General features: G+C 39.6%; 1 protein-coding gene across 2 annotated transcripts in view; it reads left to right on the forward strand.

Moving 5' to 3' along the window:
- The window catches only part of ZBTB11 (zinc finger and BTB domain containing 11), a 51,871-nt gene that overhangs the window by 10,553 nt on the left and 15,537 nt on the right, over positions 1–25,781 (forward strand). For both annotated transcript variants that reach the window (XM_053707549.1, XM_053707550.1), the window contains 4 exons: positions 1,995–3,097; positions 4,197–4,373; positions 9,853–10,056; positions 18,572–18,713. In XM_053707549.1, the coding sequence (XP_053563524.1) occupies positions 1,995–3,097; positions 4,197–4,373; positions 9,853–10,056; positions 18,572–18,713 (1,626 nt within the window). The remainder of the gene's footprint in view (positions 1–1,994; positions 3,098–4,196; positions 4,374–9,852; positions 10,057–18,571; positions 18,714–25,781) is intronic.

The following is a 25,781-nucleotide window of genomic DNA, read 5'->3' on the forward strand; positions in this document are numbered from 1 at the left end:
AATTTATTTCCTTCTAATGGCAGTGAGGGTCCACAAAAACATTCATTACCTATGGGAAATATTTCACCTGGCCACCAGGAGGAGATAAAGACACCCCAAACAGAAAACACTGAAATATCCCTTCCACTTTCCCAGTTATTCAGGCTGAGGAGAGATAAACAGGCTAAATAAGTGCCAAGACTGCTGCCACTACCCAAAATCAGGGCAGATTCATGGACCCTCACTGGCAAGAAGGAAATGTAATTTATCAGGTAAGCATAAACGTTATTTTCCAACAAGCTGAGAAGTACATGAATGTTAGGGAGGGAAAGTAGAAAAAACTGTCCCAATCACTAGGCACCACTTCTAGAAAAATCCCTGTCCCAAATGAAGTCATCACAGAGATCAAAACAAAAACTGAAGTTCAAAGAAGAAGAAGAAACTGTAAAGGTCAAAACCTGAAAAATGAGAAGGTAGAAAACATTCAATCAGAACTTCTCTCCATTAAGAGCAGCGTGCTGTGACCTTCGCTCATCTGTAGGAAACGGAGGTGCCGCCGCTGACAAAGGAAACGTACCGGCATTAAAAAGCTTAACACTAGAAGCTTTTGTATATAAAATGCCCTTAAAGGGACACTGAACACAAATTTTTTTTCTTTTGTGATTCAGATAGAGCATGAAATTTTAAGCAACTTTCTAATTTACTCCTATTATCAAATTTTCTTCATTCTTTAGGTATCTTTATTTGAAATGAAAGAATGTAAGTTTAGATGCTGGCCCATTTTTGGTGAACAACCTGGGTTCTTGCTGATTGGTGGATAAATTCATCTACCAATAAAAAGTGCTGTCCAGAGTTCTGAACAAAAAAACCTTAGATGCCTTCTTTTTCAAATAAAGATAGCAAGAGAACGAAGAAACATTGATAATAGGAGTAAATTAGAGAGTTGCTTAAAATTGCATGATCTATCTGAATCATGAAAGAAAAAAAAATTGGGTTCAGTGTCCCTTTAAGGTTGTCTCCAGTAGTGCCTACCCTTACTGAGGGTAAACCAGCAAAGTGGCAAATGTCCCCCACCCTAGCTAGTGAAGCCGCACCACACTTAGACCACAAGCCATAGAGGGGATAAGGGATTCCAGGGACTCGCCAGTCTTGCAGCTTTCTCGGCAGCCCCAGGTCTGACAGTAGAATCTTCATCCTGACAGGCACCTGTGGAATAAAGGAAAGCAGTGTATCCAACATTGTTTCCTGTTGGGGAGGCTAGCATAAGTATACTGGAATGAGGACAGGGAGGTTTCCCCACAACATCCAGCAGCTAACATTCACCAAAACTCTTACTAAGAGAAACGCATTGCTACTAACTCCCCTGCTCTTTCTTGAAGGGAAGCTACCCATTTAGAGCATAAAATCCTGAATTGCAGCAGAGCACGTCTCTCTGTCAACCTCCTGAAAATGAAGACAAAGAATAACTGGGGAAGTGGGAGGGATATTTCAGTGTTTTCTGTTTGAGGTGTCGTTATCTACTCCTGGTGGCCAGGTCAAGTATTTCCCATAGGTAATTAATGTTTTTGTGTACCCTCATCTTTCTTTTATATTCCTCTGATTTAATTAAGAAATTAAAGGGATACTGAACCCAAATTTTTTCTTTCGTAATTCAGACAGAGCATGGAATTTTAAGCAACTTTCTAATTTAGTCTTGTTATAATTTTTTCTTCATTCTCTTGGTATCTTTATTTGAAGAAGCAGAAATTTTAAACTTACGAGCCGGCCCATCTTTGGTTCAGAACCTGGGTAGCACTTGCTGATTGGTGGCTAAATGCAGCCACCAATAAGAGAGCGCTATTTAAGGTGCTGAACCAAAAATGTTTTAGATGTTGCTTATAAGTGATAAAAGTGATAATTTTTGGACTACAAAAAAGAGAATCTATTTGGCTCCTAAATATTCTTACTGGCTTCTAATTTTTAAACAGATTTGTCAAGCACTGCATTACACATTATATTCCCTTTAATTTTTATAGGATTCTTCAGATCAAGCTTCCTTCCACTTCTTGAGTTTGCATACACTTCAGAACTGAGCTTCGACTTCTGCAACATGGCTGAGGTTGCTATGCTGGCCCGGCATCTCTTCATGCATGAGGTGCTGGAAATATGTGAATCTGTCCACAAACAGATGGAATCAAAGCAGCTGACTTTGTATCAGAAAGGGGATGTGCAGACTGTGGCATCAGAAAAGAGCTTGATGGAAAACAATCAAAGCAAAGTGGATTATGCAGCACCATTAGTATCTAATGATGTAAATAACCATCAAGTGACTGTTATGCAGAGTGAGGGTATGAAAGGTGATGATGCCAAAGCAACACAGGCAGATGCCCAGGCACTTGCCAACACATCTCCACCGATAGCTGTTGGTTTATCACAGTTAGCAATGGAATCGACAGTGCAGATTGTTAGTGGTGATGAAGTGCCTATTAGCTCTTTGGCTGGCACAACCGCAATATACATTTCAAGTGTTCCATCAGAGCTTCAGCCGGCAGTGATCATTCCTGCCGTAATCAATGTCGCAACAGTCCAGCCGGAGGTCCAGCAAACATTTTGCATTACTCCAGATGTTAATATTTCTGATGTTCAAGCTGCTTCTCCGCCAACCTCTTGTAATGAAGCGAGTGCCTGTGAGGAAGTTCATGAACAGTCAGTCTTATGTGATCTGAGTAAAGCAAAGCTTCCTGAAAATTCTACACAGCCTCAACAAAGTCATTTAAAAGAAGATAGTGTTCCTGGTATCTGTGCAGATCCAAAGCCTAAAGTAATCAGTGATGCTGTATCATTAGGTTCTGTACTTGCTCTAGATACACTTTCTGCTGAGAATATGGACAAAGAGAGTATAGAAACAAAACTTAATACATGCAGTAAAGAGGGCACCAAGAGAAAACGTGGTAGACCTCCCAAATCACAAATGGAACTAACCAACAATTTAGATATGATAGAGTCTGCGGATGAGAGCTCTTACAAAAGTAAGCTGCGAGAACGCTCAGTTGGTGAAGGAGGCTATATCCAGATGCACAAAGGTCTGGAGAAGAAGCTTGTAAATAGAAACACCACCCCAAAATCGGCAGTGCAGCAGGTATGTGTGTGTGTGTACCAGATTTGTCGACCCCCTGATGTAAAGGATACGTTTTTTATTTTTGTTTATCATTAATTTCTAAAAATTTGTTTTGTAAATAAAAAGTTATTTGGAAAAGTTCCTACCACGGTTTTATATAGTTTCTTAATCCATGGAATTGTATTTAAAGGGACACTGAACCAAATTTTTTCTTTTGTGATTCAGATAGAGCATGCCATTTTAAGCAACTTTCTAATTTACTCCTATTATCAAATGTTCTTCATTCTCTTGGTATCTTTATTTGAAATTAAAGAATGTAAGTTTAGATGCCGGCCCATTTTTGGGGAACAACCTGGGTTGTCCTTGCTGATTGGTGGATAAATTCATCCACCAATAAAAAAAAAGTGCTGTCCAGAGTTCTGAACCAAAAGCAAAAGCTTATATGCCTTTTTCAAATAAAGATAGCAAGAGAACAAAAAAAATTGATAATAGTACTAAATTAGAAATTTGCTTAAAATTGCATGCTCTATCTGAATCGCAAAAAAAAATAAAAAAAAAATTTGGGTTCAGTGTCCATTTAAGTACATGCCAGTAAATACCACAGCAATAGTTGTAATGCATTTGCCACTATACTAATTATGATTTGTTTATATCTGAAAAATTAAGCGTTTATATATTAAAAAACAAACATTAGTCTATTTTTGTACACCTAGGTCTAATTAATTTTTAACTAGGAGGGGCACGGCCCGGCGTTCTACAGCCATTCAATTCAAAATGCACCAAACATGTCATATAAATTTAGGCATTTTCCCCCCGTAATTCTAGATGGAATACCCAGAGAGCAGCAAATTATATTATTACTCTCACAGCCAAATGGTTCTTCCCCTTTAAAGTTTTCTGCTGTTAAGGTCTTTCCCGCATGTTTTTGTAAAGATTTGGTTCATTCTTAGGTTGTGGTTTTGTTTTGTTTTTTAAATCTAATGAAGGCATCCCACCTGACACGGTGCACCAGTCTCTGTTTAAGGCATTGTTATAGTCCATGCACCATAAATACATAATGTGTCCAAAAAAACATTTTTTTGTTTACTGGTTTTCCTGTTATCTTTTCCTTGACCTGAAGGCTGCCATGAAACTGGTTCAAAGAGGGAAGAAAAAAAGAATATTACCACCCAAAAAAGAGACTGCGGATGTTGAGTCTGAATATAAATGCAACGAGTGTGGAATGGAGTTTCAGAGACGCTATGCACTCATAATGCACAATCTAACACATGAAAGGTCCAAAGAATTCAAATGTCCGGTAAGTGACCAACAATATTTTTATATTTATGGATGTGAAACTAGTTTAAATAATACACTTTTTATTTTATTATTATTGCTCATAGAACTGTAATTGCAAGACTCTGAACAGGATCTATAACTAATATCCATACCTGTGATCAACTATCTTTGGTTGTTTAACTACAGTCTTATCTTTTACATAAACTATTTAATATTCTAAAACAGCATTTGTCAAACCCAGGCACAAGGGAGCCACTGGCGTCTTAAAATTAAGCTTTGGCATATGCATTCAGACTATTCATTAGGAAACAAATGCCAAATATAGCCACCGCCAGCAGCATTAAGCTATTTATGGAGCTGGATTTCTACTTGTGAAAGTGCAAAATGTAACAAATTGGTTTCAAAACTAGGTGTCGGCCTAAAAGTAAAATGTAGGATCCAAATATATGTCTCTTTTTAATAGTGTGTGTGTGTGAACAGACATATGGTTGGTGATTTAACACCTATGTTGCCAGTCACAAATATGCAACGTGCATGAAGCAATGATTCAACCCATTGCGTGCCATGACAAGCACAAACTGTCTTCTTAAAGAGAGATTGAACCCCAATTTTTATTAATGATTCAGATGTAGTATGCAGTTTTAATCAAATTTCTAATTTACTCCTATTATCAATTTTTTTTGTTCTCTTGGTATCTTTTATATAAAAAAGCAGAAATGTAAGCTTAGAAGACGGCCCTTTTTTTGGTTCTGCACCTTGAATAGTGCTTGCTGATTGGTGGCTACCATTCAGCAAGCTCTACCCAGGTGCTCAACCCGAAGATGGGCCAGCTCGTTAGCTTACATTCCTGCTTTTTCAAATAGATAGCAAGAGCACGAAGAAAAAATTATAATAGGAGTAAATTAAAAAGTTGCTTAAAATTGCATACTCTATCTGAATCATGAAAGAAAACAAATTGGGTTCAGTGTCCCTTTTTAAGTGAAAGTTTTGCTCCATAATTATAATATTTATACAAAGGTACAAGATATTTTAATTGAATGCAATACATTTGTTTTTGTTTTTAAATATAAGAAAGTATTTACATTAATATCTATGCCACCTCCTAGTCTCTTATTATTATTATTATTATTATTATTATTATTAGTTATTTGTAGAGCGCCAACAGATTCCACAGCGCTATAAACAAATGCGGAGTACAACAAAACAATTATAGGGATCAAATGTGTAGAGGGCCCTGCCAAGAGTTGCACTGTTGTAGTCAGCTCTTAAGAAGGTGATCTACAAACAGCTGGACTTTTAGGCTTACATGCTAAGGGGGTTCAGGGGATAGCAATGGAGGAGAGGAACTGGTATAAAGAAAGGTTAGCGTAGGTTGTATGCATCCCTGAACAGTAGAGTCTTTAGGGAGCACATGAAGCTTTTAAAACTAGAAGAGAGTCTTGTGGAGCGAGGCAGAGAGTTCCATAAGATGGGAGCCAGTCTGGAGAAGTCCTGTAAACGGGAGTGTGATGAGGTGACAAGAGAGGAGGAGAGTAGGAGGTCGTGAGCAGAGCGAAGGGGACGGGAGGGAGAGTATCTGGAGACGAGGTCTGAGATATAGGGGGGAGCAGTGCAGTTGAGGGCTTTGTATGTCAGAATGAGAATTTTGTGTTTGATCCTAGAGGCAAGAGGAAGCCAGTGAAGGGATTGGCAGAGAGGTGCAGCAGATGAAGAGCGACGTGTAAGGAAGATGAGAATGGCAGAGGCATTCATTATGGATTGTAAAGGAGCTAGGCGGCAGGTGGGGAGACCAGAGAGGACAGAGTTGCAGTAATCGAGGCGGGAAAGAATGAGAGAGTGGATTAAAATCTTAGTTGTGTCTTGTGTAAGGAAGTGTCTAATTTTAGAGATGTTTTTAAGGTGGAAGTGGCAGGCTTTAGCCAATGACTGAATGTGAGGAGTGAAAGAGAGTCAAATGTGACCCCGAGACATTTGGCATGCGGGGTAGGGGTAATGATGGAGTTGTCGACAGTTATAGAGAGATTGGGGGTGGAGAGTTTAGAAGAAGGGGGGAAAATAAGGAACTCGGTTTTGGAGAGATTTAGCTTGAGGTAGTGAGAGGACATCCCAGTTAGAGATGTGAGAGAGACAGTTAGTGACACGGTTTAGCAAGGAAGGAGATAGGTCTGGTGCAGAGAAGTAGATTTGGCTGTCGTCGGCATACAAATGATATTGTAAACCATGGGACTTTATTAGGGAACCTAGTGATGACGTATAGATTGAGAAGAGAAGGGGACCGAGGACAGAGCCTTGCGGTACTCCGACAGAAAGTGGTGACAAGGCAGAGGAGGCCCCAGAGAAGGCTACACTAAAGGTACGGTTTGACAGGTAGGAAGAGAGCCACGAGAGGGCTGTGTCACAGATGCCGAAGAATTGGAGGGTTTGGTGCAAAAGAGGGTGGTCAACAGTGTCAAAGGCTGCGGACAGATCAAGGAGGATAAGCAGAGAGAAGTGACCTTTTGATTTTGCTGTAAGTAGGTCGTTGGTAACCTTAACAATTGCTGTCTCTGTGGAGTGATGGGGACGAAATCCAGATTGCAATGGGTCAAGGAGGTAGTTTATTGTAAGGAAATGGGTTAGGCGTGCATAAGCTAGTTTTTCGAGAAGCTTTGATGCAAGAGGGAGGAGGGAAATAGGGTGGTAGTTGGATGGGGAGGTAGGATTAAGGGAAGGTTTTTTGAGGATAGGTGTGACCAGTGCATGTTTCAGCGAATATACCGGTGCTGAGGGAGAGGTTGAAAGTGTGTGTGAGTATAGGGGTAAGGGTGGCAGAGAGGGAGGGGAGTAGCTGTTAGGGGATAGGGTCAAGGGGACAGGTAGTGAGGTGAGCGCAGTATAAGTGCCTCAGTAACAGGGGAGAATGAGCTAAGTTTAAGGTTATGTGGGTTGTGGTTGATTGAGAGCATTTGAGGGGGTGAGAGAATGGAATTATGTTGAGAGCTGATTTCATTTCTGATGGAGTTGATTTTGTTATTGAAGTGGTTGGCAAAGTCTTGAGCTGACAGAGAAGTTGTATTAGGAGGTGGGGGAGGGCGGAGAAGAGTATTGAAAGTGGAAAACAAACGTTTTGGGTTTGAAGAAAGATTAGAGATAATAGTAGAGAAGTAGTGTTGCTTATGGAAATTAAAGGCAGAGTAGTAGGAGTTCAAAATTAATTTTGTAATGTTGAAAATCAGCTGAACTCCTAGATTTTCTCCAGTGCCGCTCAGCAGTACGGGAACATCTGCATAGGTATCGTGTCAGAGGAGTATGCCAGAGCTGAGGATGAGTGTTTGATTTCCGAGCTATGGTAAGAGGGGCGAGATTGTCAAGGACGGATGTAACGGTGGAATTATAGTGGCAGATAGATTGGGCAGGGCAGGAAAAGGAGAAGGATGAGAGGAGAGGTTTGAGGGAATTAGAAAGCTGTTGTTTATCTAATGACATGATGCTCCTGTGAAGTTTGGTGTGAGGAGCAGAAAGAGGGAGAGTTGTAGGGAGGGATGATATGTTGCAAGTAAGGAGATGGTGGTCAGAAAGAGGAAAGGGGGAGTTTGTGAAGTTTGAGAGAGTGCATCGATAGCTAAAGATCAGGTCAAGGGAGTGACCATCTTTGTGAGTGGGAGAATCAGTCCATTGTGACAAACCGAAAGAGGAAGTGAGTTGCAGAGGAGACAGTGGGATTGTCAAGAGGGATGTTGAAGTTGCCAAGAATGAGGGAATGGGTGCCTGAGGAAAGGAAATAAGGTAGCCAGGCAGCCAAGTGATCTAGAAATTGAGTTGAGGAGCCAGGAGGACGGTATATGACTGAAACACGTATAGAAAGAGGAGAGAATAAGCGAATCATGTGGGTTTTGAATGAGAAAAATGTGAGGGAAGAGATGGGATGTATTTGTTGAAAGGTGCAACGAGAGGAAAGTAAAATACCTACACCACCTCCTTGTCTATTACCAGACCTAGGAGTGTGGCTGAAGTGGAGACCCCCATGTGACAGAGCAGCAGCGGATGCTGTGTCTAGGGGAGAGAGCCAGGTTTCTGTTAGGGCCAGAAGGTTGAGGGAGTGGGAGATAAAGAGGTCATGTATAGAAGTGAGTTTGTTGCAAACAGAGCAAGAGTTCCAGAAGAGTGCACAAGTAAAAGGGGTATTGGCTTTTGATGCAAGAGGAATGTGAGTAAGGTTGTGAGAGTTTTTTGTTTTTTGAGTCTGTGGGATGGTGCACATGGATGTGCACGGCTAGGCAGTTGTTGGGGACCAGGATTAGGGGAGATGTCACCAGCAGTTAGTAAAAGCAAAAGGGAGAGTGACATGCTTTTCAGACATGGTGCAGGGGGGAGAGAGAGTGTTTAGGAATAGGCAATGTTCATGAGTACAAAAGTAAGGTAAGTTTAAGAGAGATGGGCTAATGAACAGTGCAGGTGGAGAGGGAGAAGGAGTAATTGAATAATGTAGTTTGTTATAGAGACAAAAGGCAGCAAAAAGGAATAAGAAGATATTAGGCAATTTTACAAAAGAGGGAACCAGTTAAACACTTAAGGCACAGTATTACAGTAGCAATTGCATAAGAAAACAGTAAGGAATATCAAACATAATATTTCAAACGTACCTGCCATTTTCTTGCCCCTTGCCCAATCTTTGTTCAATTCTTGTATTATTCTATTGCTAATGCCTCACTTATAAAATGTTCACTTTAAAAATTTGAACATATGTTGTTATAGCAATGCACATCCCAAACTAGTGTGAAATATATGCAGGGAGGGCAGTCAGCTGAGTCCACTAAATTTAGTTGATTGCTAATCAAAGACAATTGGAAAGTTAGATTCTGGTCTGGTCAGGGTGAGATGTTAAGTAAACCGACAATAAAAGTTGGGGCAGGTTAAAACTATGGAATAAGACAGCTATACATTTTAGAATAATAGCAAGTAGTTATAAGGATTGAACATCACATGGCAATTAACTGAACATTAGAAATCAGACATTTGTTAATTTAGCCCTACATCTGTTGTACTGTTATCTAACTATAATCATTTGCTCTATGTAAATATTCACGTACCAGAAGAGTTACAGGAGAGTAAAAAGGATCAGAGAGCAGTGAATAGTTTGCAGATTGACAGGGATTTACGTACCTGAAAGCAGAGGAGATAAAATAGGGTTAGCTTGATGTAGTGTGCAATTCTTCAGCAGATGTCAATAAGCATCATGTTGTCTTAATAAGTAGTGACTGCAGTTCTTGTATAATTCTATTGCTAATGCCTCACTTATAAAATGTTCACTTTAAAAATGTAAACATATGTTGTTATAGCTATGCACATCCCAGTGCAATGCACATCCCAAACTAGTGTGAAATATAGTCTCTGCTGAATGTCCCTTGATTTAAAATATATACAGGATATATAACGTTAGGCTCGGGTAAGTAATGTTTGGGGATCTGTATGACTGCAGCATTACTTAATTTATGGTGTTGTTTTTGTCTTTTCTTCAGCTTTGTAAGAAAGAGTTTCAATACAAGGTATCTTTGCGTGCACATCTGGTACGACACTCCCGCATTGAGACAAACTCGGAAGTCTCAAAAGGAAAAACAAAAAGGCAATTTATTTGTGATATTTGTGGCAGGACACTCCCCAAGCTATATTCATTAAGAATACACATGCTCAAACATACAGGAGTTAAACCTCATGTGTGCAAGGTAAGCAATAGGGGGGAGTGGGTTGGGGAGTAATGGGTGCTCTCTATATATTTTAATTGAACCTCCACTGGATCTCGTAATAGTTTAAATCAGCCGCCGGCTGTTTCCTACCTTTCTTGACCTTTATACTTAACCCCTTTACCCAATAGGACGTATGTATGTCATGGTCATTGAACCGCATAATGTATATATAAGTCCGAGCTGCAGGAAGCCCCAACAGTCTCTGCTGTAAAGTTCCTGAGCTCCAGGAATCTGTCTGCATCAAAGGGACATAATACTCATATGCTAAATCACTTGAAACTGATGCAGTATAACTGTAAAAAGCTGACAGGAAAATATCACCTGAGCATCTCTATGTAAAAAAAAAAAAAAGGAAGATATTTTACCTCACCTCACAATTTCCTCAGCTCAGCAGAGTAAGTTCTGTGTAAAAAGTTATACTCAACTGCTGCTCAGCTGCAGGTAAAAAAAATGAAGAAATGAACAGCAGCCAATCGGCATCAACAGTGCTGAGGTCATGAACTCTTTTACTGTGATCTCATGAGATTTCATTGTAAACTTCCTTACACTGAATAGGGAAATAAGCTCCTTCCGCTGTCCCAGGACAGACATACTGATTTGTTGCTTAGAAGTCCTTTACAATGGGATGTGGCTATTGAGGAATTTTTGAGGTAAAATATCTTTATGAAAAAAAAAAAAAAAAAAAAGATATTTTACCTCAAAAATTCCTCAATAGCCACATCCCATTGTAAAGGACTTCTAAGCAACAAATCAGTATGTCTGTCCTTGGACAGCGGAAGGAGCTTATTTCCCTATTCAGTGTAAGGAATTTTACAATGAAATCTCATGAGATCACAGTAAAAGAGTTCATGACCTCAGCACTGTTGATGCCGATTGGCTGCTGTTCATTTCTTCATTTTTTTTTACCTGCAGCTGAGCAGCAGTTGAGTATAGCTTTTTACACAGAACTTACTCTGCTGAGCTGAGGAAATTGTGAGGTAAAATATCTTTTTTTTTTTTTTACATAGAGATGCTCAGGTGATATTTTCTAGTCGGCTTTTTACAGCTATGCTGCATCACTTTCAAGTGTTTCAACATTTGGGTATTGCGGCCCTTTAAGAACCAGCGCACCATCGGTTCTCTGGGTCCAAATGAAAGCAGATGACTGATCGTTAGACGGTGACACTGTGTGTCACCGTCTGTAACAATCATCTGCTGATGCCGGCAGGAGGCGGGTAGGCGGACTTACAGCAGAGGGAAGGGAGTGTGATGTGCCCTACAATGTAGAAAAAAAAAATGGAAAGAGGGATGGGGAGCTACACTACAGAAAAAAAGGAAACCCTAGCTAACGATTGCCGGAAGGGGGAGGTGGGGGAACCACTGTACTACAGAAAAATATTTGTATCTATAGGTACTGGCAAACACCTGCAATTATTAAAGATGGTCGCGATTATTGGGAAGAGGAGGGTTAGAGAGCTATTTGGGGGATAAGGGAGGTGGTGGTAGGGTTGAGGAGAATTGCTGCACTGCAGACATTTTTTTTTTTATAATTTATATTTAAAAAAAATGTTTTTATAATATATATTTACAATAATAAAACCTTACAAGCTACCAGATTAACCCCTTCAATGCTGAGAATAATAGAAGTGTGGTGTGCAGCTGCAATTAGCGACTTTTGAATTACCAATGGCAAAGCCATGTATGTCTGCTATTTCTGATCAAAGGTGATCCCAGTGAAGCTTTTACAATCATTTGTGTCATGATTGCACAAGCGCTGTGTAAATCACTTTTAAATCACAGTTAGAATCCCAAAGTTTGTAAAAAAAATTAACAATTTGTTTTTATATGATCGCATTTGGCAGTAAAATGGTGGCATGAAATAAACCAAAATGAGCCTAGATCACTACCTTGGGTTGTCTACTTAAAAAGAAGAAAATGTATATATAATTTTGATAGGTAAATTAAAACAAAAAAAACAAGGCTTTATTTCTGTCTAAATGGAGTAATAGCAAAAAATTTGTAAAAAAAAAAAAAAAAAAAGTGGTTACATGCCACATAATTCATTAAGCTTTAAAAGAATAAGAGCAAGAGAAGCATGTGCTTGTGTACAAACCATATCAGAGAAGAAACCTGCTTTCAGTTCAAGATCCCCCCCAAATACTGCATTTCTATTTAATTTAGGGAAAACTTGGTGGGGCATTCAAATATTCTCACACACACTAGGAGATTATTCAAATGTGTTTTTGCTAAAAAAAAGACTGATTAGGGAAAAAAACATTTAGGGCCGGATTACAAGTGTCGTGCTATTTAACGCTCCTGCTCGAGCGTTAACTGCGCTAGAAGTAAGCTTTTTGCGCTCGTCTGGTTGCGCTCCTATTATTAGTTGAAAGTAAACTCTTTTTGCTCTCATTCTAACCTGCCCAGCGTAAAAAGCCAAGCTTAGAATATTGCTTGCGCATTCACATATTCCCTCATAGAACTCAGTGGAGAAAAAATTTGAAAACATCCAACTTGCACGCAAGCCCGATCGCATATTCTTATGGGTGAAAACCCGGTATGAAAATATGAATGTAACATTTACAGTAAATACACAGTATAACACTTTATTAAAAATGAATGTTGCATGTTTTCATCTACTTAACTGCAAATGAAATGCATATAAACACACATAAGTACACGCATACACACATATAAATATGTGTGTATGTGTACCCAGAGAGTGCTATCTTCTATTAACCTATACTTATATACTATTCAGCACCCTGGCAAGTGAAGGAAGTTTGTGAGAGTGTATGCATGTGTGTGTGTGTGTGTATGTATATATATATATATATATATATACAGGGAGTGCAGAATTATTAGGCAAATGAGTATTTTGACCACATCATCCTCTTTATGCATGTTGTCTTACTCCAAGCTGTATAGGCTCGAAAGCCTACTACCAATTAAGCATATTAGGTGATGTGCATCTCTGTAATGAGAAGGGGTGTGGTCTAATGACATCAACACCCTATATCAGGTGTGCATAATTATTAGGCAACTTCCTTTCCTTTGGCAAAATGGGTCAAAAGAAGGACTTGACAGGCTCAGAAAAGTAAAAAAATAGTGAGATATCTTGCAGAGGGATGCAGCACTCTTAAAATTGCAAAGCTTCTGAAGCGTGGTCATCGAACAATCAAGCGTTTCATTCAAAATAGTCAACAGGGTCGCAAGAAGCGTGTGGAAAAACCAAGGCGCAAAATAACTGCCCATGAACTGAGAAAAGTCAAGCGTGCAGCTGCCAAGATGCCACTTGCCACCAGTTTGGCCATATTTCAGAGCTGCAACTTCACTGGAGTGCCCAAAAGCACAAGGTGTGCAATACTCAGAGACATGGCCAAGGTAAGAAAGGCTGAAAGACGACCACCACTGAACAAGACACACAAGCTGAAACGTCAAGACTGGGCCAAGAAATATCTCAAGACTGATTTTTCTAAGGTTTTATGGACTGATGAAATGAGAGTGAGTCTTGATGGGCCAGATGGATGGGCCCGTGGCTGGATTGGTAAAGGGCAGAGAGCTCCAGTCCGACTCAGACGCCAGCAAGGTGGAGGTGGAGTACTGGTTTGGGCTGGTATCATCAAAGATGAGCTTGTGGGGCCTTTTCGGGTTGAGGATGGAGTCAAGCTCAACTCCCAGTCCTACTGCCAGTTTCTGGAAGACACCTTCTTCAAGCAGTGGTACAGGAAGAAGTCTGCATCCTTCAAGAAAAACATGATTTTCATGCAGGACAATGCTCCATCACACGCGTCCAAGTACTCCACAGCGTGGCTGGCAAGAAAGGGTATAAAAGAAGAAAATCTAATGACATGGCATCCTTGTTCACCTGATCTGAACCCCATTGAGAACCTGTGGTCCATCATCAAATGTGATATTTACAAGGAGGGAAAACAGTACACCTCTCTGAACAGTGTCTGGGAGGCTGTGGTTGCTGCTGCATGCAATGTTGATGGTGAACAGATCAAAACACTGACAGAATCCATGGATGGCAGGCTTTTGAGTGTCCTTGCAAAGAAAGGTGGCTATATTGGTCACTGATTTGTTTTTGAATGTCAGAAATGTATATTTGTGAATGTTGAGATGTTATATTGGTTTCACTGGTAAAAATAAATAATTGAAATGGGTATATATTTGTTTTTTGTTAAGTTGCCTAATAATTATGCACAGTAATAGTCACCTGCACACACAGATATCCCCCTAAAATAGCTATAACTAAAAACAAACTAAAAACTACTTCCAAAACTATTCAGCTTTGATATTGATGAGTTTTTTGGGTTCACTGAGAACATGGTTGTTGTTCAATAATAAAATTAATCCTCAAAAATACAACTTGCCTAATAATTCTGCACTCCCTGTATATATACATATATATGTATATATATATATATATATACACACACACACACACACACACACACACACACACACACATGAAGCGCATGTGAGCATGCGGGAAACGCGTCAGATCCAGCCCTGCACACTGTGACTGTGTATCTCACTAGACTGTTCATTAAACTAACCACTTTGGAAAACAGAGCCTGCAGTTCCTCGTTTTTCTTTCTTCTAATAATATATATATATATATATATATATATATATATATATATATATATATATATATATATATATATATATATATATATATATATATATACATACACACACACACACACACACACACACACACACACACACACACATATATACATATATATATATATATATATATATATATATATATATATATATATATATATATATATATATATATATATATATATACATATACATATACACAAAAGCAGGGAACCAGCACTCTTTTCACTTCCAGCTGCCGGGGTGCGCTTACAAGCATTCAAATATTCGCACATCAAAGAAGGCACTCTCCGTTTAAATATGACGTTTATTAGTAAACGTTTTCGGGGTCTCCCCCGTCCTCAGACCACTTACAGGCATCAATGAAACATCACCTTAAATACCTACTTACCCCCACCGTGAGACACCGCCATCAGACTCCCAGCTTCCGTGTAGCGCGACTGCGCATGCGCGCCCGGAACTAGGGAGAGCCAACGGGGACAAACTACAAAATCAAATAAAAGTGCAAAGTAAAAATCTTAACTAAAACATACATAAGTGCAGCAATTCTCCTGCAACAGAGTAACTAAAATAAGTGCTGTGTTACATATTAGTATTTCTGCCTTTACCTAAGCACAGTCACTTAAATAAATCATACCAACCCCTTATACTAATTCATAAAATACGTATCTAGTGTTTGTCTACACTCTAACCTGTAAAGAAAAAATATATTAAAGGGGTTGCCTAAATGTACTAGATCCACTCTTTATGTGGTAAACTAATGCCCTCACCTGGACTTAAGTACATAGTCAAAACTGTTACTTCAGTACTCATTATACAGACTTAAAGAAATTAATGAATCAATCATCTATAGGACATATACAGACCTATCAATACATCTTAACTGAAATGACCTTAAATAAGAAATACTATCTACTCCATCCTATTCAATGCACACTAGTGTTCCTTACTTCGGTAAATATCTTATTGTACATAGAGGTCCAAGGTGCAAAAAGCACACCCAAGCCATAACCTCATTATACCAGTTTATTAAACAAGTGGCCCACATAGCCAGTGTAGGTGCAAACTGTCCCTACATTCCCTACTGGCCACAAGGAGACGGTGAGCATACATCCACTACAACATTTATAAAAAGCATTGGTAGTCCAATTGGACATTGAGCCCCTTTGGGTACATAGTCTCCAAATTAAAAATCCACTGGGACTCCCGTTGTAGTAGACGTCTGCCCCTGTCGCCACCGCTAGAGTTACGTGGTATGTGGTCTATGATAATATATCTAAGGTCAGACACAGCATGACCACTGGTACAGAAGTGGTGAGCCACCGGTTGGTCCGAATCACCATTCTTGATTGCCAGCCGAATCGCTGACCGGTGGTTCGCCATCCTCGTCCTGAGATCATCCTGGGTCTTGCCCACGTAAAATTTGCCACACGGACAGTGCAATAGGTAAACAATATACGTGGTTGTGCAAGTAACCCTGTGTTGGATGTGGTACTTTCTATTAGACCATGGATGTTGGAAAGTGTTGCTCTGGGTTAACCCACTACAGGTAGTGCAACCACTGCAGCGGAAGCAACCTTTTTTCGTGGTTTTTAACCATGTACTTGGCATGGGTCGCAGAACAAGGGGGGAGACCTCCCCGGCAGTGGCGCAAGTAGAGAACATTGATGTATTGATATATGTATGTGTATATATATATATATATATATATATATGTATGTGTGTATATATATATATATATATATATATATATATATATATATATATATGTGTGTAGAGTAGATAAGTAGAAGCACTCACTGGATTTCAGAATATTGTGTACAAAAATAATTTATTTGTGACGTTTCGGGACCTCAAGCGTCCCTTCTTCTGACAACCTGAGAATACAAACATGCAGACTTATATAGGCATGTGTAACCCTCCCCCAGTCTGGCCACCAATCCCTGGAGACTGTGTGCAAAGATACCAGGGGCTGTACCATAAGACAGCTCAACTGTGAAACATACCACTGTGATATAAATACATAAAACTAATAAAGCCAATAACATGTGCATTAATATTGTTATATCAAAAACGTAAATGCAAAACATCCCTGTGTATTTTTAAGACGTGGTGTCAGATCCCACTTACAATCAGCTCACACAAAATGTCCCCAATCAAACAAGCCTTATTGTTTCAAATAGACCGCCTCACCCTTAATGGGCGTTTATAGTTACTAGTGTAAACATAAACTTAGAATCTGCACTACCAAAAATCCTTAAGTTCTATATCATCTTATTGTCATAAGAGCTGCAATTGACAATAAAGCATCAGACCAACCAGTGGCTAGACACTTTTTCTAAACTGGACATACGGCTGCCAGCTTGAGGACTATGTTAATTGATCATGTGCCTCCCCCAAGGAGAGGGGGTGATAGGCAGAAAAATCTTCAAGTGGAAACATCCTGGATCTATCGACTCGATACTGTGACCCCTAGAGGGTTGAATATACAATTGGACTAATATATATATATATATATATATATATATATATATATATATATATTTATATATTATGTTTTAAATGTATATAATAATAAGAGACTTCTTGATGTTGCCGGGGTGATGCCTCTTCTTACCACTATTGCAAAGGAATCAAGAGTGACGTATGGATACTTTAGTCACGGGTAGGCGCGGCTATGTAAATTAGCCATGCGCTCGTATGATGATCGCCGAAGTAGTGATGATGCGTGATGTGGGCTGCACCTCATTAACACCGGAAGTCTCATTTGCACTGAAGGGTATATTAGGTGAGTAGGTGTGGGAGTTCAATAGAGGATATCGGGACACAGGTTTTCTTTACCCATTGAGAAAGGTGCCAGTTTGGTACCGAAACGTTTGGGACTATGTTATCATGATTATGCTGATGTGATGAAATTAAAATTTGAACTTTCTCATGAAGACCGGTGAGAATACCGGGGTGCACTCAAAACATCCATAGAATAATCCAAAACAGAGGCACTCGCGGTGAGTGAAAAACAAAGTATTTATTCCATTAAAGAATAAATTCTTTGTTTTTCACGGCGAGTGCCTCTGTTTTGGATTATTATTTATATATATATATATATATATATATATATATCTATCACACACACACAGAAAGTCCAGCACTCGCTTACAAGTTCTCAGTTAAGATAAAAAACAAAAGCGGAAGAGTTGGTTACTGCATCTGGCCAAATGGGACAAGCCCAGGTACCACGTCAAGGTCTCTTCCCAAAACATGAGTCCCTAATACAGCCACGCAAATGTAAGCTCTCAATCAAACAAACTGGGAACAAGTCAGGGTTCACAGACCCATGTAATCACCTTAGACATATACAAAACACGGAAGGGGACTGCACTCTCAGACTGGACTGGGTACACATCTCATGACCCTACAACATGCTCAGCCCTGGGTGCTGTCTCCAGAGTCACATGCGGTTAACCCTAGACAAGCCTGGGTGCAAGGCCCATAGGGAAAATTACAAAATAAATTAATACAACACACAGAGAAAATCCAGCACTCTCTTACAAGCTCTCAGATGAAAAGCAAAACTGGAAGAGTTAGTTACTGCATCTGACCAAATGGGATAAGCCCAGGTACCACGTCTTGTACATGTCTGTGGTGATTACATGGGTCTGTGAACCCTGACTTGTTCCCAGTTTGTTTGATTGAGAGCTTGCATTTGTGTGGCTGTATTAGGGACCCAGGTTTTGGAAGAGACCTTGACGTCATACCTGGGCTTGTCCCATTTGGCCAGATTATATTGTTTCTCCAATAAGCAAATCTTATCCTATATGTAGATAAAGCCTACTAAACAATTTAGTAAAGCTGATTTATTTGTTTATTCTTCCTGAAATAGATCTGTGGAAAAACATTTACGTATAAGCATGGATTAAAGATGCACCAGGCCATGCATGGAACTCAACCTTTTAAATGTGACATTTGTGAGAAAACTTTTGTGACATCCCGTAGTCTGCAAGAACATGTGAGCACACACACAGGTAACGTAAAATGGTTGACCAGTATATTGTAGAGACACTAAAAACCTTGTTTTTGTATAAAAATCAGGCTCTGTCCTATACACCCTAGAGAGGGCAATATCTGTAAACCGGTTACAAAATTAGTTTTTTCCCCTCACTAGGCAGCGTAGGACAAGTCAAATTTTACACAAAACCAAATAGGTGTTTCTTTCATGTAATTAGCAAGTCCATGAGCTAGTGACGTATGGGATATACATTCCTACCAGGAGGGGCAAAGTTTCCCAAACCTCAAAATGCCTATAAATACACCCCTCACCACACCCACAAATCAGTTTTACAAACTTTGGTGAAGTAAGTTTGTGCTAGATTCTACGTTGATATGTGCTCCGCAGCAGGTTGGAGCCCGGTTTTCCTCTCACCGTGCAGTGAATGTCAGAGGGATGTGAGGAGAGTATTGCCTATTTGAATTCAATGATCTCCTTCTACGGGGTCTATTTCATAGGTTCTCTGTCATCGGTCGTAGAGATTCATCTCTTACCTCCCTTTTCAGATCGACGATATACTCTTATATATACCATTACCTCTACTGATTCTCGTTTCAGTACTGGTTTGGCTTTCTACTACATGTAGATGAGTGTCCTGGGGTAAGTAAGTCTTATTTTCTGTGACACTCTAAGCTATGGTTGGGCACTTTTATATAAAGTTCTAAATATATGTATTCAAACATTTATTTGCCTTGACAGACAGACAGACAGTCAGTTTCATATTTGGGATAATGCATATGAATAAATAAAAAAATTTCTTACCTTAAAATTTGACTTTTTTCCCTGTGGGCTGTTAGGCTCGCGGGGGCTGAAAATGCTTCATTTTATTGCGTCATTCTTGGCGCGGACTTTTTTGGCGCAAAACAAATTTCTGTTTCCGGCGTCATACGTGTCGCCGGAAGTTGCGTCATTTTTGACGTTTTTTGCGCCAAAAGTGTCGGCGTTCCGGATGTGGCGTCATTTTTGGCGCCAAAAGCATTTAGGCGCCAAATAATGTGGGCGTCTTTTTTGGCGCTAAAAAACATGGGCGTCACTATTGTCTCCACATTATTTAAGTCTCATTATTTATTGCTTCTGGTTGCTAGAAGCTTGTTCACTGGCATTTTTTCCCATTCCTGAAACTGTCATTTAAGGAATTTGATCAATTTTGCTTTATATGTTGTTTTTTCTATGACATATTGCAAGATGTCTCAGATTGACACTGAGTCAGAAGATACTTCTGGAAAAACGCTGCCTGGTGCTGGATCTACCAAAGTTAAGTGTATCTGCTGTAAGCTTATGGTATCTGTTCCTCCAGCTGTTGTTTGTAATGAATGTCATGACAAACTTGTTAATGCAGATAATATTTCCTTTAGTAATGTTACATTACCTGTTGCTGTTCCGTCAACATCTAATACTCCGAGTGTTCCTGTTAACATAAGAGATTTTGTTTCTAAATCCATTAAGAAGGCTATGTCTGTTATTCCTCCTTCTAGTAAACGTAAAAGGTCTTTTAAAACTTCTTTTCTTTTCAGATGAATTTTTAAATGAACATCATCATTCTGATTCTGATAATGGTTCCTCTGGTTCAGAGGATTCTGTCTCAGAGGTTGATGCTGATAAATCTTCATATTTATTCAAAATGGAATTTATTCGTTCTTTACTTAAAGAAGTTTTAATTGCATTAGAAATAGAGGATTCTGGTCCTCTTGATACTAAATCTAAGCGTTTAAATAAGGTTTTTAAATCTCCTGTAGTTATTCCAGAAGTTTTTCCTGTCCCTGATGCTATTTCTGAAGTAATCTCCAGGGAATGGAATAATTTGGGTAATTCATTTACTCCTTCTAAACGTTTTAAGCAATTATATCCTGTGCCATCTGACAGATTAGAGTTTTGGGACAAAATCCCTAAAGTTGATGGGGCTATCTCTACTCTTGCTAAACGTACTACTATTCCTACGGCAGATGGTACTTCCTTTAAGGATCCTTTAGATAGGAAGATTGAATCCTTTCTAAGAAAAGCTTACTTATGTTCAGGTAATCTTCTTAGACCTGCTATATTTTTAGCGGATGTTGCTGCAGCTTCAACTTTTTGGTTAGAAGCTTTAGCGCAACAAGTAACAGATCATAATTCTCATAGCATTGTTAATCTTCTTCAACATGCTAATAACTTTATTTGTGATGCCATCTTTGATATCATTAGAGTTGATGTCAGGTATATGTCTCTAGCTATTTTAGCTAGAAGAGCTTTATGGCTTAAAACTTGGAATGCTGATATGTCTTCCAAGTCAACTTTGCTTTCCCTTTCTTTCCAGGGTAATAAATTATTTGGTTCTCAGTTAGATTCTATTATCTCAACTGTTACTGGAGGGAAAGGAACTTTTTTACCACAGGATAAAAAATCTAAAGGTTAATTTAGGTCTAATAATAGTTTTCGTTCCTTTCGTCACAATAAGGAACAAAAGCCTGATCCTTCACCCACAGGAGCGGTATCAGTTTGGAAACCATCTCCAGTCTGGAATAAATCCAAGCCTTTTAGAAAACCAAAACCAGCTCCCAAGTCCACATGAAGGTGCGGCCCTTATTCCAGCCCAGCTGGTAGGGGGCAGATTACTTTTTTTCAAAGAAATTTGGATCAATTCAATTCACAATCTTTGGATTCAGAACATTGTTTCAGAAGGGTACAGAATTGGCTTCAAGATAAGGCCTCCTGCAAAGAGATTTTTTCTTTCCCGTGTCCCAGTAAATCCAGCGAAAGCTCAAGCATTTCTGAAATGTGTTTCAGATCTAGAGTTGGCTGGAGTAATTATGCCAGTTCCAGTTCTGGAACAGGGGCTGGGGTTTTATTCAAATCTCTTCATTGTACCAAAGAAGGAGAATTCATTCAGACCAGTTCTGGATCTAAAAATATTGAATCGTTATGTAAGGATACCAACATTCAAAATGGTAACTATAAGGACTATCCTGCCTTTTGTTCAGCAAGGGCATTATATGTCCACAATAGATTTACAGAATGCATATCTGCATATTCCGATTCATCCAGATCACTATCAGTTTCTGAGATTCTCTTTCCTAGACAAGCATTACCAGTTTGTGGCTCTGCCGTTTGGCCTAGCAACAGCTCCAAGAATTTTTACAAAGGTTCTCGGTGCCTTTCTGTCTGTAATCAGAGAACAGGGTATTGTGGTATTTCCTTATTTGGACGATATCTTGGTACTTGCTCAGTCTTCACATTTAGCAGAATCTCATACGAATCGACTTGTGTTGTTTCTTCAAAATCATGGTTGGCGGATCAATTTACCGAAAAGTTCATTGATACCTCAGACAAGGGTAACCTTTTTAGGTTTTCAGATAGATTCAGTGTCCATGACTCTGTCTCTGACAGACAAGAGACGTCTAAAATTGATCTCGGCTTGTCGAAACCTTCAATCACAATCATTCCCTTCGGTAGCCTTATGCATGGAAATTCTAGGTCTTATGACTGCTGCATCGGACGCGATCCCCTTTGCTCGTTTTCACATGCGACCTCTTCAGCTGTGTATGCTGAACCAGTGGTGCAGGGTTTACACAAAGATATCTCAATTAATATCTTTAAAATCGATTGTACGACACTCTCTGACATGGTGGACAGATCACCATCGTTTAGTTCAGGGGGCTTCTTTTGTTCTTCCGACCTGGACTGTAATTTCAACAGATGCAAGTCTGACAGGTTGGGGAGCTGTTTGGGGGTCTCTGACAGCACAAGGGGTTTGGGAATCTCAGGAGGTGAGATTACCAATCAATATTTTGGAACTCCGTGCAATTTTCAGAGCTCTTCAGTCATGGCCTCTTCTAAAGAGAGAATCGTTCATTTGTTTTCAAACAGACAATGTCACAACTGTGGCATACATCAATCATCAAGGAGGGACTCACAGTCCTCTGGCTATGAAAGAAGTTTCTCGAATACTGGTATGGGCGGAATCTAGCTTCTGTCTAGTTTCTGCAGTTCATATCCCAGGTATAGACAATTGGGAAGCGGATTATCTCAGTCGCCAAACGTTACATCCGGGCGAATGGTCTCTTCACCCAGAGGTATTTCTTCAGATTGTTCAAATGTGGGGACTTCCAGAAATAGATCTGATGGCATCTCATCTAAACAAGAAACTCCCCAGGTATCTGTCCAGATCCCGGGATCCTCAGGCGGAGGCAGTGGATGCATTATCACTTCCTTGGAAGTATCATCCTGCCTATCTCTTTCCGCCTCTAGTTCTTCTTCCAAGAGTAATCTCCAAGATTCTGAAGGAATGCTCGTTTGTTCTGCTGGTGGCTCCAGCATGGCCTCACAGGTTTTGGTATGCGGATCTTGTCCGGATGGCCTCTTGCCAACCGTGGACTCTTCCGTTAAGACCAGACCTTCTGTCGCAAGGTCCTTTTTTCCATCAGGATCTCAAATCCTTAAATTTAAAGGTATGGAGATTGAACGCTTGATTCTTAGTCAAAGAGGTTTCTCTGAATCTGTGATTAATACTATGTTACAGGCTCGTAAATTTGTATCTAGAAAGATATATTATAGAGTCTGGAAGACTTACATTTCTTGGTGTCTTTCTCATCATTTTTCCTGGCATTCTTTTAGAATTCCTAGAATTTTACAGTTTCTTCAGGATGGTTTGGATAAAGGTTTGTCTGCAAGTTCCTTGAAAGGACAAATCTCTGCTCTTTCTGTTCTTTTTCACAGAAGGATTGCTAATCTTCCTGATATTCATTGTTTTGTACAAGCTTTGGTTCGTATAAAACCTGTTATTAAGTCAATTTCTCCTCCTTGGAGTTTGAATTTGGTTCTGGGGGCTCTTCAAGCTCCTCCGTTTGAACCTATGCATTCTTTGGACATTAAATTACTTTCTTGGGGTGGGGCGCAACATCTAATATGGAACAGCTACAAAAGGCAATCTGTGTACTTTTGGATGAACATTTCCTCAGACTACACCAGCTAGTAGGTCAGTGTTTCAGCTACAACGAGCTCATTATCTATGATTCAGTTATAGATGCAGAAGAGGAGGACTGAGGACCGCAATTGCAGCGGGAGACCCCCACAGGGACCCTCTCCTGTCTGCCACATTTTGAGCCGGATTGCCAAGATCTAAAAGTTTTTGAGGCGCGCTTTGGCGAAGACACTCACAATGAGCCTAATCTAGAGAATCCCATAGTGTCAGGGTGCCTCATAGAGCCTTGCGCTACCCAGAAGCGTGTTATTCCCTTCAACTTACCGGGGAGGGAGCTGTGTGGTCCGGTGCTGCATTGTCAGATACGAGGAGGTGAGACTGCTGCACGCCCCGCAAAGAGCCACATGGATGTCCTGGCTAACATAGGGAGAATTACTACTACTCGCACTAATCTTACCTGGCGATCCGGAATAGGATGACTGTCGCAAATCACACAAAAAAACAGCGGTGAAATGGAAGACAACAAAAGCAAAGTTCTCTGATTTCTGTCTTCTAAACCGCTCCTGGACTCAGATTTGCTTCTGCTAGAGGGCCTCTCTATCTTGCTGCTACGACCTGGTGACTTGTCTAAACATAAAATGCCGGAACCCTAATGATGGCAGTACAGTCTGAGCTTTGGGGGACATTATCTGTTTGGACTTTGCAATAAATATTTAAATAATCTATTTGAGAAATGTATACATACCCCTTAATGTCTAATCTCTGCAGCTAGTGTATTTGATAGTATTTATATTTAGTGCAACACGCGATCATGGCTTTAACTCATTTATCTTAATGACCAGCAGTATAGAGGTTAAACACAAGTTAGATAACACATTTATTTCCGCAACCTCACAGTGTTAGGTTTAACCCTGTGTGTAAATCATAGCTTAGCCAATACTTTTTGCAATTACGGTTTAGTAGATCTCTTAATATAGCATTAGCCTTCATAGCCTGATATATATGTCTGTAATTCTCACCCCCTTATATGTTATTGCCCATGCCGGGCTGTCAGCGGCCGAGACAGCAATGGCATGCTTACTATACCTATTCTCTTGAATTTAGGGGTTTAATTTAATACCTTACCACATCAGGCATGGTATTCAACTAGAGTGTCAGGAGCAATGTGATGAACATACTGACACAACATTAATTATTAATAGACACCTAGTATATTGTGGATGTATTGGTGATTGTAGCTATAGGTTTGAGCTCTGCAAAGTCTTATTATGTGGGGTATTTACTTTCTAACAAACTAACATATGCCTGGTCCCTCACCATAGTGACACAATTTGTTTCTCAGCCTGATATTTCATGTTAAACTAGCCTAGCTCCTATAGCTTGGCACATTGCTGCAGTTTAGCTTTGTCATACAATCTAGTTAGTAAGCGTCTTATTTACTTTGAGATCAGCCTCACTCCTCTTGAATATACCAACCTCCCCACTATAAAGATTTTTGGGTCTGCAAAAGATTAAAAAAAAAATGTTTTCTGTATCATTAAGGCTATATGCCTACTACAATATGTATTGCAGCTTTGGAGAAAGAACAAAAAGGCTAACTCTTGTTTTACTTCCCCTTGGCAGTTTAGGCCCACAGGGTTTCTTTACTATTCAATGTTGTATATTATCTGATTGCAATTATTGTTTTAAGGGTTCAAGAGCAGCCCTATGTGTTACATTATTATTTCATACCCCTTATCAAGCTCCCCTATCAGCAATACTAAAGGTTAAGGTCCAAGAGAGGCCATGTCTTTCTTTTTTTTTTTTTTTTTTCATTGGGGATTACAGATTTACAAAATAAGATGAATATAAATAAGGGTGTATCCCGTGCTATCATCTAGAAAAATAAAAAAATGAGGTTAGCAAAGTGAGATCCAAGAGTGGTCTCTCCATTCCATTATGCCTTTCCTTACTACCAGTTATGTCTCATTATTTGAGGTCCAAGAGTGACCTGTTTGTTATGGAAGGTTCCCTTGTGAATAGGCATCATGTATTTAATTTTGCCATCTTTAACTGTTTTATTTTTTCCTTTTTTTTCATTTCATTGGTGAGCTGTTCAGAATGTTTACTATACCGCTATAGAATTCAGATGGACTGTACATTTTTGTT

This window comes from Bombina bombina, chromosome 3 (assembly GCF_027579735.1).
Source record: "Bombina bombina isolate aBomBom1 chromosome 3, aBomBom1.pri, whole genome shotgun sequence".
Taxonomy (NCBI): Eukaryota; Metazoa; Chordata; class Amphibia; order Anura; family Bombinatoridae; genus Bombina; species Bombina bombina.